The sequence below is a fragment of the Schistocerca americana genome, chromosome 7, assembly GCF_021461395.2.
Source record: "Schistocerca americana isolate TAMUIC-IGC-003095 chromosome 7, iqSchAmer2.1, whole genome shotgun sequence".
Classification (NCBI taxonomy): domain Eukaryota; kingdom Metazoa; phylum Arthropoda; class Insecta; order Orthoptera; family Acrididae; genus Schistocerca; species Schistocerca americana.
Window position 1 is genome coordinate 362,578,284 of NC_060125.1, and position 15,570 is coordinate 362,593,853.

Sequence of the window (15,570 nt, forward strand, 5' to 3'; positions counted from 1 at the left end):
CTAAATATAAAGTTTTAGTCAAGGATCCTTCTGTCTTTATAGTTACGGACTTTCTATATGCACAGAGATGGCCGCGTGTGGTTTCAGGCACAACGACCTGCCGTGGAACATCCGCAAGTTCCTGAAGAACCAGCTGCGGGACTTCCCCTTCCAGGAGGATCTGCGCCGGGTGTCGCCCTGGTCTCGCAGCTCCTGGTCCCACACGGACTTGCCGCGCCTCAAGGAGGGCATGGTCGCTGCGCAGGTGAGTAACACTTTGCGTAAAATTGCTTACTGTTCGATTATCGCTGCCGCACCTCAAGAAGTGCATGATCGCTGCGCAGATGAGCCGCATTCTGTGAATAACTTCTTATTGTTCGAGTATCTCTGCCGCGTTTATAAATCGGTGGTTATTCTTCAAGTCACAAGCTCCACGACGTACGGTGGGGTGGGACGCGGTGTGGTGTGGGTTCTTAAAATTTCAACTGTTGTCCAGCAAAAAGTAATCTTTAAGTAATTGCTTTTTGCGATTACCAGGCATAGTCTTGAAGGAGGCGATCTGTAATTGTAAATGATGTAGCGTTATACAAATACTTTGGAGTTGTACATACGCACTTTGTCATACCCGATGATGATAATAATACTCATAAAACAATAATGGTCCATGTCGACGCTAAGCGCTACTGTTTGTAGTAATGTGATTTGAAAACGGCGATTCAGATTTGCCTAAACTAGTCATTAGTCTACAAACAACTCGATTTCGCTACAAAAAGTGTTTGTGTAAGAACACTCCAACATTTACAAGTAATTTTCGATTGTGTACAGGTGATAATTAATACCTTATGACTATCTCTAATATACAACACTTTTAGAACTACAGAAGGAATTTATGTTTTAGAATGTGAAATTGGAATACCCTGGGGTGCCTCAGGATGTCTCCTATCAATATATCGCTTCTTTTAGTTTAGGTTCGAAGCAGTACCTCATCTGTTCTCCAGCTACCCATCTAATATCAAGCGCTCTTAAGTAGCATAACATTTTAAGACTTATATTTACTTTTCGTCTGCATAGTTTATCACCCTCGTTTCACCTCCATAAAAGGTTACAGTCCAACTGCATTCAAAGATTTCCCAATACTTAAATTTATGTTAGATGTTAAATTTCTGTTTTTCAGAAATCTTTATCGTGCTATTCCCAGGCTGCAGTTTATATCTTTTCCTTACTTCTGCCACCATCAGTTATATTGTTACCCAAACAGCAAAACTTCTTTAGGTGCCACTACTTGCTATAATACGGCATGAATTAGCACGTTACAATACAAAACAGCGTTGAAGAGACTAGTCCTCCTTATCCACTAAATATGATTTTACTTCCCGAATATTCCTTAGAACTTTGCGACCTTGAACATGAAATACGGGGTATGGAGAAAAATGTGGAAACACAGTGCGAACTGAATGCTTGAACATAAATGAAGACCTGCTGGTTGCGAAAGGCATGTGCGAATGTCCTTAATACTTTGGGAGTGTCAGTCGTGGTCAGAATAATGTTCTGTATAGTTGTGAGCGCATTATGTCGGATCTCAGTGCATTCGAAAGTGGGCAATTGTTGGTGCTCGTGTGGTGTGTGAACCCCTTAACCATGGAAGCTAAAGCGTTCGGTGTTTCAAGATGATTTGTACCGAATACAGGGAAAGTGGGAAACCATCATACGCTTAGTTACAACGCAGACGAAAGTTTGTGTTGTGTGATCGTGACGAGACTGGCACTGAAGACAAATGTGACAAAAAAATAAGAGGACGACAGCTGAAAAAGTCTCTGCCGAACTGAATGTCGCACTCTCGAACCCTGTCAGCACCAGAACAACACGAAGGGGCCCATAAGCTGTGATTTGCAGTGCGAGCTGGAATTCCAAAACCATTCCTCAGTGATGCAAATGCTCACAACAGGAAAATTCTGTGTCTAATTTTGGAGCAACGGAAGAATTTCATTTACTCAGATGAGTCTTTTAGTACACTGTTTCCATCTTCTGACCGAATTTACGTCCCAAGAGTAAAATATGTTGGAAGTTTGGTGACAATTTGGGCAGCCATATAGTAGTACTCCAGCGGCTCCATGGTAAGCGATGTGCACGCATACAGATGGCAGTAGTATCGCGTACACAAGATATAAAAGAGCAGTGCATTGGCGGAGCTGTCATTTTTACTCTGGTGATTCATGTGAAAATGTTTCCCATGTCATTATTGCTGCATGACGGGAATTTACAGGCTAAACGTGGAATTGTAGTTGGAATTTGACGCAAGGGACATTCCATTTCCGAAATAGGAAATACCGAGATAGACATTGTCAAGAATGTGCCGAGAATACCATATTTGAGAAATTACCTTTCACTACAGACAACACAGTGGCCGACGGTCTTCACTTAAGCGATGGAGAGCAACATCGTTTGTCTAGAATTGTCAATGCTAACAGATAAGCAAGAACGTGAAATAACCGCTGAAATCAATTTGGGACGTACGACAAACGTATCCGTTAGTACAGTGCAGCGAAATTTGGCGTTAATGGGATGACAAACGTGAGTGCCTTTGCTAGAAGCACAACATAGCCTGCAGGGTCTCTCCTGGCTGATGATCATATCGGGTGGATCCAGAACGACTGGAAGACCGTAGCCTGAAATGTCAGATTTCAGTTGGTAAGAGGTGATAGTACGGTTCGAGTGTGACGCAGACTCTACGAGTCCATGGACTCAATGTGTCAAAGCACTGAGAAAGCTGGTGGTCCCATGGTTTTTCTGGTGCAATTGAAACGATCATGTTCGGCTGCTTGGAGACCATTTGCAGCCATTTATGGACTTCATGTTCCCGAACATAGACGAAATTTTTATGTATGACAATACGCTGTCTCACCGGTCCACAGTTGCTCGCGATTTGTTTGAAGGACGTTAGAGCAAAAGACCTGGCCACCCAGATCGCCAAGCCTGAATCCCATCGAACATTTATGGGACATAATCGAGAGGTCAGTTTGTGCACAAAATTCTGCACCAGCATCACTTTTGCTGTTATGGACAGCTGTAGAGGCAGCATAGCATTTGTACAGGATACTTACAACTACTTTCTGGCTTGACGCCTCGTCGAACTGATGCACTACGCCGGGCAAAAGGAGATCCGACACGATATTATGAGGTATCCCGTGACTTCTGTCACTTCAGTGTAATTGTTGATACATATAGCTGCTCAAGAACTGTTCTTTGCCCTGATAACCACAAGTAACAATGTTTACGTATTAGACAGTTCATCTTCAAGACGGCACGTGTGACTGTTTCAGTGCGGATGAATGTAGTCTCCGCAGCACGATAAGGAATCGAAGGTTCTGCCACTCGTGAAATATCATAATTTAGCGTAAATTGATATTTCCAATTAAAGCATCAAATCTACAACTGCTCAGCCATCCTGATGCACCTACTCGAAAGTCAAGTTACGTAACTATTAATACCTTTATTTTACACTTCTCACATTAACTAATAACTCAATATTACGAATGTTAACGTAATTGTAAGAGTTTGTTTATGACGCACTGGACGTTACTACTACCGGTCGCGTGCGCGTCTCAGAATTCATTACAACTTTATGTCCTGCTTTCAACAGTCACATTCACGATACAAGTCTGGCTATCACCGCACTCTGCCTACTTTTGGTACTACTTTTCAATATGTGTTGGATAAAAGGTACTTGTGGTCCTGTTATAAACGTTAACTTTAATTTTTGCTATATTGCTGTAATTATGTTCGGTGTTTGGTGTGCTGAGATGTGTTAGATACAGTCTTTACTAGTCATTTACTGCTCCCTCGCGTAATCCCAACTGCGCCAATGTTATGGTCTTCTGAGCGGTCATTTCCGAGAATTTTTGATGTCAAATGAAACTATGTGTTCCCAGAGGCTCTTTCAAGTGTCAGGTGTCTGAGTTATCCTGTTTCTGCAGACTGAACTGACGAATGCAAATTTACACCATAGCTGGGATTCGAACACGGGTCTCCCGCTCATTGGGCAGGTGAGTAACCAGTAGGTCACCTTGGCACAGTAGCTTTGCTCAGTCATCACTTCAGTCTTCATATAGAAATCCTTGACTGTGCAAGAGGTAACGCGAGCCACTTGCGACACCTGCATTACCGAGCCCAGAAAACAACGTACACAGTCTAAGCCCCTAGCATCCGATATTTATCTTTTAATGACTAACCAGGAGGATTATATCATTACAGTAGACATGTTCAAGCAATGTAGCGATAGAATTTCAAACAGTCACTGAGTAATTTATAATGTATGCAGTGAGACTTGCCTTTGGCACTTTGAACAGCTGCTGTGACCTCAAGGCGTAAGGTTTTTGTGTCAATAAAAAAGGAGGTATTTATTTAAGTTCGTCAGCTCCTTAACTCTTTCAGGACCTAACGACCCATGCCTCGTAAAATATGGTATATGCACTGAAGATCCAAAGAGACCGGTACACCTTCCTAATATCGTGTAGGTCCCCCGCGAGCACGCAGAAGTGTCGCAACACGACGTGGTATGGACTCGACTAATGTCTGAAGTAGTGCTGGAGGGAACTGACACTATGAATCCTGCAGGGCTATCCATAAACCTGTAAGAGAACGAGGGGTTGAGGTCTCTTCGCAACAGCACGTTGAAAGCCAACCCGAACATGCTCAATAATGTTCATTTCTGGGGAGTCTGGTGGCCAGCAGAAGTGTTTAAACTCAGAAGAATGTCCCTGGAGCCACTGTGTAGCAATTATGGACATTTGAGATGTCGCATTGTCCTGCTGGAATTGCCCACGTCCGTCGGAATGCACAATGGACATGAATGGCTGCAGGTGATCAGACAGGATAATTACATACGTGAAACCTATCAAAGTTGTATCTAGATATATCAGGGGTCCCATATCACTCCAACTGCATACGCTCCACACCATTACAGAGCCTCCACCAGCGTGAGCAGTCCCCTGCCGACATGCAGCGTCCTTTGGACTTACGAGATTGTTTCCATACCCGGACACGTCCATCCGCTCGATACAATTTGAAACGAGACTCGTCCGATCAGTCGAATGTCGATGTTGACAGGCCCAGGTGAGGCATAAAGCTTTGTGTCGCGCAATCTTCAAGGGTACACGAGTGAGGCTTCGGCTCCGAAAGCTCATATCGACAACTTTTCTTTAAATGGTTCGCACGCTGACACTTGTTGATGGCCGGGCATTGAAATCAGCAGCAGTCTGCGGAAGGATTGTAATTCTTTCACGTTTAGCGATTCTCTTCAGTCGTCGTCGGTCCTGTTCTTGCAGGATCTTTTTCCTGCATCTGCGATGTCGGGGATTTTGTGTTTTACCGGATTCTGATAGTCACGGTATACTCGTGAAATGATCGTACAGTAAACTCCCCTCTGCAGAGGTTTAAAAAAATAACGTAACTGATAGAAATAACCGGTAATTGAGAAGTAACAGTTACTGCGATAAAAACTCTTCCGGTACTAGCACTGATTTCAATAACTGCCAACAGTGCCTGGCGCCATCTAGTTACCGAAGATCGTACTACTACGGTGCTCTACACGCCATGGAAATAACCGTAAGACTGCGCAGCATCTGTTGTTAGAACGGTGTTCTATTTCGTACGTTCTCACTACTTTCAGCACTAACAAATAACGTTAATGTAAGAGCTTTGGCTGATAGGTGCGAGAGTGACAGCATTACACATGTACTGTCGTTCCCTCGAGTCACCGCTCTGTGTGTCAATTTAGTTTTGGCTGGTGGTACAAATAGTTACCATAAGGAATTCGAACGAATATGGAAATAACTGTCAGAGGTCGCTATTTTTCCCTGTCTGTTATCGTATTCGCTTACAGTTCTTGTTCTCTGGCAGTTAACGGGCTACTACTACAGATAACATAGAAGTTGTAACTGTGTTCCTCACTCCAGTTAAAGGTCGTAGAACGTGATGATGTTCCGAGAGAGGATAGTTACTGGAGTGAACGAAGTATTTTCGTACTGGTACAGAAATAACCGCTGGCCATCGGTGGTTCCCGAGTGTTGACAAATTGTGGGATTCTATTCTCTCCATTTGTTGTAGTTCCGGTAACGGTGTCACACTCTTTCCGGCCTTTTGTTCCGTTAGAGGGTATTGAATTTCGTTTCGTGTTCTTATTTTTCTCTGTGTTGTTGCCACTAGGATGGTAGTACTAGCAATAGTACATGGAACGCTACGAAATATTGTAATTTACACTTAGTGAAATATTTGACTATTGTAGGTGATCTAAAAACGGAAAATAGTAAAGTAGCTTCTTAAAGTATACCATACCCCTAATTCTTAATGGCATTATTACGATGAAACAGTGCCGGTGCAGTATCAGATCAATCTCATTAAGTATGTCTTATCAATTTGAGTAGAAAGAACTTTTTCAGTTCGGTGAAACATAGGTTTCTGGCTTTATTAAAAGAAACAAGAGTTTTCTCAATTTGTACACATCCCTTGCCATTAGACTTTTTATATTTAATTAGTTTTTGGTAATTGACTTTCAAATATTTTCTACATAGTATTGAACTCATCAATTTTATACAGGAAAATTGTAAAATGGGATATTTACACTTCAGACACATGTATGGCAAATTAACTATTTGATGTAGGCATATTTGAAATGAATACAGGTATGTTTAAAACAATAATCAGGTCAGATACTTTGTCAGTGGTATTTAAATAAAATAATACATTTACTTACATTAGGGCTACTAGTACTTAAGCGTACTACATGAAAGTTTTTGAATATGTATGCTTTTTTGTTTTCGAAGACCTCAAGTCAGTTCATTTTTTATTATCTTAAGCAACACTAAAAAACTCTGTCAGAGGCACTCATTGCTAGTTTGAGATTCTGTTATATGCAACACTTACCCCTTCATTTTGGCTACTCACCTGCCTCATTCATGAATTAGTCTGTTACACGTTCTGACAGGTAACTGTCACGATATTAAATTGTAAAAAGAAAAAAAAAGTCAAAGCAGGCAGGTGACATTGATAGACGAAGTGTTTATTATTGCCTCATATGTGTGACAGAAGGGGAAAGAAAAGAAAAACATGGAATAGACAGGTAGAGTATTCCTCAGGACAAGGAAGCCTGTTATTGAGGAATTTCTGTAAGCTTAATGCAAATTTGGATTCCCAACCTCAATACTATTAATTCGGGCTCTCACAGTCTGGATACCCAAAGAAGAATTAGACCAGCAGAGTAAAAACGGTATCGTAATGACGCCTGAGGCGTTTAAATCTGTTACCATTACGAGGTCAACACAACCAATCGTCCACTGGAATTTTGCGTACAGTAATGCCAAACGTAAGAGATAGACAACAAACTGATGGCTTAGAGAAATGTAATTTAGCCATCCTCCCACCAAAAAATTAAGACCCTAACAGTAGCAGAAGAAACCGAGCAGTTTTTCAAATCTCACATGAAACTTGGATTAGCGTACTCGTACTTACCTTAAGTGAACTTCCTTGTACAAGACTAAACGAATCTATCACGTTACGTATATTTTGTGTTGTATTAGAAGGCCGTACACTTATTCTATTAAGTGCACAGCACAAGAAATTAAGCTTCGAATCATACCTATAGGTTTCAGCTTACGTGTTACTTCATATTTAAGGAAGCACTTTTTTAACACTTCGCTTAAACTGTGCTGTAGCAAAGTTCTGCGTACATTGTTTGCAGCTGCGAATATAATATTACTGATAACGACCGATAACCTACATACATATAATATGAAACACCATAATCGTCCAATCATCAAGTAAAATATACCGGACAATTAATTAGTTAAGGTTATGGCACGATTAATATGACATTCTCGCCACTTTGCACTACTTGCTGTTATAATTCACTGATAACTAAACTGATGGATTCCACTTTTTTTGTTATCGAGTTGAGCCTCTATGGATTGCGTGGTAACAACCAACTTCACTCTAGTGTCCAGATCTTGTTCTTGTTCCAGCTTTGACTTCCTGCCAGTGTCTTCCGAGCCCACCAAGAAGTGCCTGTTTATGCTGTTTAGGTAATGGTCCTCTCTGTCTTTTGGACGTTGATGCCATTTTAAAACCTTGTTAGCTGTTCACCAATCTTCTTAATTTGTTCCTGTCAGTAATTTTTCTCTCTGAGATACCAATCTACCTGACAACTTTTTCACATTTTTCGAACCATCTTGGCCTTGTTTTCTTAGATTGGATGTAACTCCGTATTCTTTTTGTTAGTCGGTCACTGTCCATACTTATGAGATGACCATAAAATAACAATCGTCTCTTCTTAATGGATGCTGTGATAGGTCCTGTCTTGCTGTACACCTCTTCGTTTGCTCTCATTCGCCATTGTCCACGAACCCATTTATTACCTAGGCTTTTCCTTAATATCCTACGCTCTCGATTTTCCAGCCGCTCATCTTGAACTTGTCTGTTCATGGTTCGAAGTTTCGGACGCATATAAGCCCTCAGGTTTTACAATTGTATTATAATGTCGGAACGTGGCCCCTATACTCTTAGACTTCTGTTATAGATATTCTCCGTTATTTAACTGTAACGCTGTCTGGAATACTCCGTAGAGAAAAATAACTAACAGTTATTTATAACCGCTAAAAATAACGGTTATAAAAAATAACTGTAACCGTGATAACGGTTACTCCAAAATAACCGTTTGGCCCACCTTTACTCCACTTCATCACTACTTCGGAGATGCTGTCGTGCGTCGGCTACAACATCACGTTCAAACTCAATAAATCTTGATAACTTGCCATTTTGGCAGCAGTAACCGATCTAATAACTTCGCCAGACACTTGTTGTCTTATATAGGCATTGCCGACCGCAGCGCCGTATTCTGCCCGATTACATTCTTCTGCATTTTAAATATGCATGCCTATACCAATTTCATTGGCGCTTCAGTTGCATGGCGCTGTTGACATTAAGACAAAGATTACTACAAAGATGATTTGAACTGTACTTCTGTTTGCAGTTCTGGTCGGCGTACGTGCCGTGCTCGGCGCAGCACCTGGACGCGGTGACGCTGGTGCTGGAGCAGGTGGACGTCATCCGGCGGCTGGTGGAGCGCTACCCGCGGGACCTGGCGCTCGTCACCGACGCCAGAGGTGAGCCACAGCCAGCCACTAGAGGCAGGGAACTGCCATAGAGAACACGTATCTCTGTCACTTAAGCTACTGTGTCTGTTGTTCGTACGGTAATCCTCACTCCTACGACTGATTTGATGCGGCTGTCCAGAGTAATCTGTCCCATACAAGTTTGTTCATTTCTGCATTGCTAACGTAACGCTTCCATTTAAACCTTCTCACTATACACAGGCTATCATATTCCTTTACATTTACCCCAGCCCCCCCTCCTCCCTCTTGATACTTGTTTCGTTCTTTCTCTCTTTTCCTTAGCGGTTATTCCGTCAAGTAGATGATCCGTTTTCTAGGGATGGCGGGACGGAACCAACGTCTTGCTGCAAGAACCTCTTCACCATCCTCGCATCCACATACTGTTCCCCGCGGGTGAATCCATCATTGGGCGAAACAGATGGAAGACGGAAGATACGAGATCCGGGCTGTAGGGTGGATGAGGAAGAACAGTCTAATGAAGAATTTTGAGTTTCTTTCTGGTACGCAGACATGTGTGCGGCCTTGCGTTGTCATGGAGGAGAAGAAGACCGGTTACATTATTATGTCAACGAACACTCTGAAGTCGTTTCTTCAATTTACTGAGGGTAGTACAATACATTTCAGAGTTGGTCGTTGCACCAGGAGGGAGGACATCAAACAGAACAACGTCTTCAAAGGCATTCGCCGTGACTTTAGCGGCTGAGGTTACGGCTTTGAACTTTTTAAGTGATGAACCCATGTTTCATCGCCTGTGACAACGTTTGATAAAACTACAACGAGCAGCCTTGTAACGCGCAAGCAATTCCGCACTGACTGGCCTCCGTTGCTTTTTATGTTCTTCCGTTAGGCAGCGAGGGAACCAACGTCACCGGAAGTCGTCCACCAAACTGGTGCACGAGTGCGTCAGCACTACAAGAGAGACGTCCATTGGTGAACAGAGGTGTTTGTGATCCGCCGATCGTCTCGAATGAGAGCTTCCGCACGTTCCAACATTGCAGGTGTCGCAGCTGAAGCGGCCGGCCGACACGCGGGAGACTGGACATACTAAAATGTAGACTTTCACGGCCGGAAATATCATGTACATTATAATTATCCGGGCTGTTATGCCCTGGTCGGTTGATGAATTCTGTGTCGATTCCCAACGTTTCGTCTCCGACTGCGGGAGACATCTTCAAGGGGGTCCGTAGCTCAATGGAAGGTCCAACACAGCCACTGGCTCGCTACTGACTGCCGCTAAATTCCGTGTCCGCGCGCTCCCACGCCGCGGCGTGACGTCACGTATTTTGAAAACGTCAGTGCAATTGGCCGCTGTCCGTCGCCGTCGATCGCCGTTGCCATCACCCAGTAGTGTACGGGTGGTACGCATCTTCTTTAACACCGGCATCCATATACCGTTTAATTTCACACCCTCCTCCTTTCGGTTGAAATTATTTGGCTGTTTAGCGATTTCGATTGCCTCTCTGTAGAGCCTTTCGTAATATCCGCTTGTGGCCGCTAGTACTTGCGTCTCCTCGAAACGAATATTGTGGTTACCTGGCTGGAAAGCATGCTCCGCAACAGCTGATCGTTCCGTTTCTCCTCTTCTACAATTTCCCTTATGCTCTTCCAAACGTTTAGAAACAGTTCTTTTAGTGGTACCCACATAAACATCACCACAGCTGCATGGGATCCTATACACTCCAGCTTTTTCCAGTGGTTTGCGAGCGTCCTTGGCAGGCTTAAGGTATTCCTGTATCTTCCTGGTGGGCTTATAAATTACGGTAATATTCCGCTTCGTCAAGATCCTCCCTATTCTTTCCGTTACATTTTTAACAAACGGCAGGAAAACCTTAAATTTTGCAGTAGTCTGTACGTCAGTATGATTTCTGCGTGGCTGCCTCAACGCACGTTTTTCTTCGGCGGACGAATATCCGTTCTTCATTAGTGCATTGCGGAGATGTTCCATCTCAGCATCGAGCAACTCAGGTTCACAAATATTTCTAGCTCTGTCCGCTAACGTCTTGATAACACCCCACTTCTGTTGTGGTTGGTGGTTCGAATCCCGGTGCAAATAAAGGTCCGTGTGCGTGGGTTTGCGGTATACTCAGTGGCCCAAACTACCATTTTCGTTTCTAAAAACAACCACATCGAGGAAATGTAACTTGCCGTCTACCTCCTCCTCCATTGTAAACTGAATTCTCGAGTTTATACTGTTCAGATGTTCGTGGAACCGACTTAGTTCCTCCCTACCATGTCTCCACAGCGCAAACGTGTCATCCACTTATCGGAACCATACATTTGGTTTCTTGCTGGCAGTAGCTAAGGCCTGTTCTTCGAACAGAACGGATATTCGTCCGCCGAAGTAAAACGTGCGTTGAGGCAGCCACGCAGAAATCATACTGACGTACAGACTACTGCAAAATTTAAGGTTTTCCTGCCGTTTGTTAAAAATGTAACGGAAAGGATAGGGAGGACCTTGACGAAGCGGAATATTACCGTAATTTATAAGCCCACCAGGAAGATACAGGAATACCTTAATCCTGCCAAGGACGCTCGCAAACCGCTGGAAAAAGCTGGAGTGTATAGGATCCCATGCAGCTGTGGTGATGTTTATGTGGGTACCACTAAAAGAACTGTTTCTAAACGTTTGGAAGAGCATAAGGGAAATTGTAGAAGAGGAGAAACGGAACGATCAGCTGTTGCGGAGCATGCTTTCCAGCCAGGTAACCACAATATTCGTTTCGAGGAGACGCAAGTACTAGCGGCCACAAGCGGATATTACGAAAGGCTCTACAGAGAGGCAATCGAAATCGCTAAACAGCCAAATAATTTCAACCGAAAGGAGGAGGGTGTGAAATTAAACGGTATATGGATGCCGGTGTTAAAGAAGATGCGTACCACCCGTACACTACTGGGTGATGGCAACGGCGATCGACGGCGACGGACAGCGGCCAATTGCAATGACGTTTTCAAAACACGTGACGTCACGCCGCGGCGTGGGAGCGCGCGGACACGGAATTTAGCGGCAGTCAGTAGCGAGCCAGTGGCTGTGTTGGACCTTCCATTGAGCTACGGACCCCCTTGAAGATGTCTCCCGCAGTCGGAGACGAAACGTTGGGAATCGACACAGAATTCATCAACCGACCACGGCATAACAGCCCGGATAATTATAATAAACTGGACATATTTGCCCGACCTTGTTGCGACGATGCCAGACGCCTCACCCAACTAGGCACACTGCTTTTGTTGAATTCCAAGTGCATATGAAGACCTACGATGGTCCAATTTTCCATCAAAAGAAACTCAATTACAGCTCTGTGCATGGAACACACCTCTGTCACAGGTACCGTTTCTAATACTACCATTAGCGTCGCCACGTCTCGAAACTTCATGAAACTACACTACTGGCCATTAAAATCGCTACACCAGGAAGAAATGCAGATGATAAACGGGTATTCATTGGACAAATATAATATACTAGAACTGACATATGATTAAATTTTCACGGAATTACATGCATAGATCCTGAGAAATCAGTACCCAGAACAACCACCTCTGGCCGTAATAACGGCCTTGATTCGCCTGGGCATTGAGTCAAACAGAGCTTGGGTGGCGTGTACAGGTACAGCTGCCCATGCAGCTTGAACGCGGTACCACAGTTCACAAAGAGTAGTGACTGGCGTATTGTGACGTGCCAGTTGCTCGGCCACCATTGACCAGATGTTTTCAACTGGTGAGAGATCTGGAGGATGTGCTGGCCAGGGCAGCAGTCGAACATTTACTGTATCCAGAAAGGCCCGTACTGGACCTGAGCCGTGGGGGTCGTAATAGATCTGAAATGTAACGTCCACTGTTCAAAGTGCGGTCAATGTGAACAAGAGGTGACAGAGACGTGTAACCAATGGCACCCCATACCATCACGCCGGGTGATACACCAGTATGGCGATGACGAATACACGCTTCCAATGTGTGTTCACCGCTATGTCGCCAATCACGGATGCGACCATCATGGTGCTGTAAACAGAATCTGGAATCATCCAAAAAAATGACGTTTTGAGATTTGTGCACCCAGGTTCGTCGTTGAGTACACCATCGCAGGCGCTACTGTCTGTGATGCACCGTCAAGGGTAACCGCAGCCATGGTCTCCGAGCTGATAGCCCATGCTGCTGCAAAAGTCGTCAAACTGTTCGTGAAGATGGTTGTTGTCTTGCAAACGTCCCCATGTGTTGACTCAGGGATCGAAACGTGGTTGCACGATCCGTTACAGCTATGCCGTTAAGATGCCTGTCATCTCGCCTGCTAGTGATGCGAGGCCGCTGGGATCCAGCACGGCGTTCCGTATTGTCCTCCTGAATCCACCGATTCCATATTCTGCTAACAGTCATTGGATCTCGACCAACGCGAGCAGCAGTGTCGCGATACGATAAACCGCAATCGCGATATTCTACAATCCGACCTTTATCAAAGTCGGAAACGTGATGATACGCATTTCTCCTCCTTACACGAGGCATCACAACAACGTTTGGCCAGGCAACGCCGGTCAGCTGGTGTTCGTGTATGAGAAATCGGTTGGAAACTTTCCTCATGTCAGCACGTCATAGGTGTCGCCACCGGCGCCAGCCTTGTGTAAATGTTCTGGAAAGCTAAACATTTCCATATCACAGCATCTTCTTCGTGTATGTTTAATGTCACGTCTATAGCACGTCATCTTCGTGGTGGAGGAATTTTAATGGCCAGTAGTGTATAAGGGCTGAAGCAGAAAAATTCCTCGATGTCCCACAACAAAAATGGTTCAAATTGCTCTGACAAGGGAACCTCCCCATCGCACCCCCCTCAGATTTAGTTATAAGTTGGCACAGTGGATAGGCCTTGAAAAACTGAAAACAGATCAATTCAGAAAACAGGAAGATGTTGTGTGGAACTGTGAAAAATAAGGAAAATATACAAACTGAGTAGTTCATGGGAAGATATGCAACGTCATGGACGCTAGGAACGCAGGAGCGCCGTGGTCTCGTGGTAACGTGAGCAGCTGCGGAACGAAAGGTCCTTGGTTAAAATCTTCCATCGAGTGAGAAGTTTAATTTTTTATTTACAGTTTATGTGACAAACTCTTATGTTTTCATCACTTTTTGGGAGTGATTATCACATCCACAAGAAAACCTAAATCAGGCAAGGTAGAAGAATCTTTTTACCCCTTCGCCAAGTGTACAAGTTAGGTGGGTCGACAACATATTCCTGTCATGTGACGCACATGCCGTCACCAGTGTCATATAGAATATATCAGATGTGTTTTCCTGTGGAGGAATCGGTGGACCTATGACCTTGCGATCAAATGTTTTCAGTTCGCATTGGAGAGGCACGTCCTTTCGTCTACTAATCGCACGGTTTTGCGATGCGGTCGCAAAACACAGACACTAAACTTCTTACAGTGAACAAAGACGTCAATGAACGAACAGACAGTTAATAACTATGCAAAAATAAAATTTTCGCTGGAGAGAAGCTTTGAACCAAGGACCTCTCGTTCAGAAGCTGCTCACGCTACCACGGGACCACGACGCTCCTGAGCTCACTTTGTCCATGATGTTGCCTATGCGACCCGTGGACTACTCAGTTTGTATATTTTGCTTATTTTTTCACAGTTCCACACAACTTCTTCCTGTTTTCTCAATTGATCTGTGTTCAGTTTATCAAGGCCTATCCACTGTGCCAACTTATAAATAAATCTGAGGGGGGTGCGATGGAGAGGTTCCCTTGTGAGCACTATGGGACTTAACTTCTTAGGTCATCAATCCCCTAGAACTACTCAAACCTAACTAACCTAAGGACATCACAAACATCCATGCCCGAGGCAGGATTCGAACCTGCGACCGTAGCGGTCGCGCGGTTCCAGACTGTAGCGCCTAGAACCGCTCGACCACCCCAACCGGCTCCCACAACAAATTCTGCATTTTTTCAACCGAAGTTAACCAATAAAAAAAGTGTTGCATTACATATTGAACGCCCCTCGTATATTCTGTGTCATCATATTTTAACTGTTTGCGTAGCGTACTCTGAGGCACAATTTGGGGACCAGGCCAGCGTTTGCCTGAACGAGTGTGGGAAACCGCCCAAAAACCACACTTAGGTTGGCCGCTGCATAAGCCATGCCGGTTAATCCGCAACGCAGATTCGATGCGGGTCTGGATCATTTTCTTTTTCTCGCAGGGTATCGCGCTGTACGTTAGGCTGTACGAGCAGGTCTCCCCCCTCCCCCCCCCCCCCCCCAATTTCACTGCTCCATTCACAAATGAAAAGTTCTCTCGTTTCCCACTAAGTTTTCTATATAGCTATCCTTTCTTTCAGTCAATAACTCATAGATTCAGTCACCATCATCATCAAGATCTGTTTCAACTCTCCCCCCCCCCCCCCCCATTTCCCTGCTCCATTCACAAATGAAAAGTTCTCTCG

General features: G+C 44.2%; 1 protein-coding gene across 1 annotated transcript in view; it reads left to right on the top strand.

The window, feature by feature from the left end:
- Window positions 1–15,570, top strand: part of LOC124622934 (dipeptidase 1-like) — a 149,319-nt gene that overhangs the window by 25,531 nt on the left and 108,218 nt on the right. The window contains exons 2-3 of the mRNA XM_047148725.1: window positions 88–244; window positions 9,002–9,134. Of these exons, the coding sequence (XP_047004681.1) occupies window positions 88–244; window positions 9,002–9,134 (290 nt within the window). The remainder of the gene's footprint in view (window positions 1–87; window positions 245–9,001; window positions 9,135–15,570) is intronic.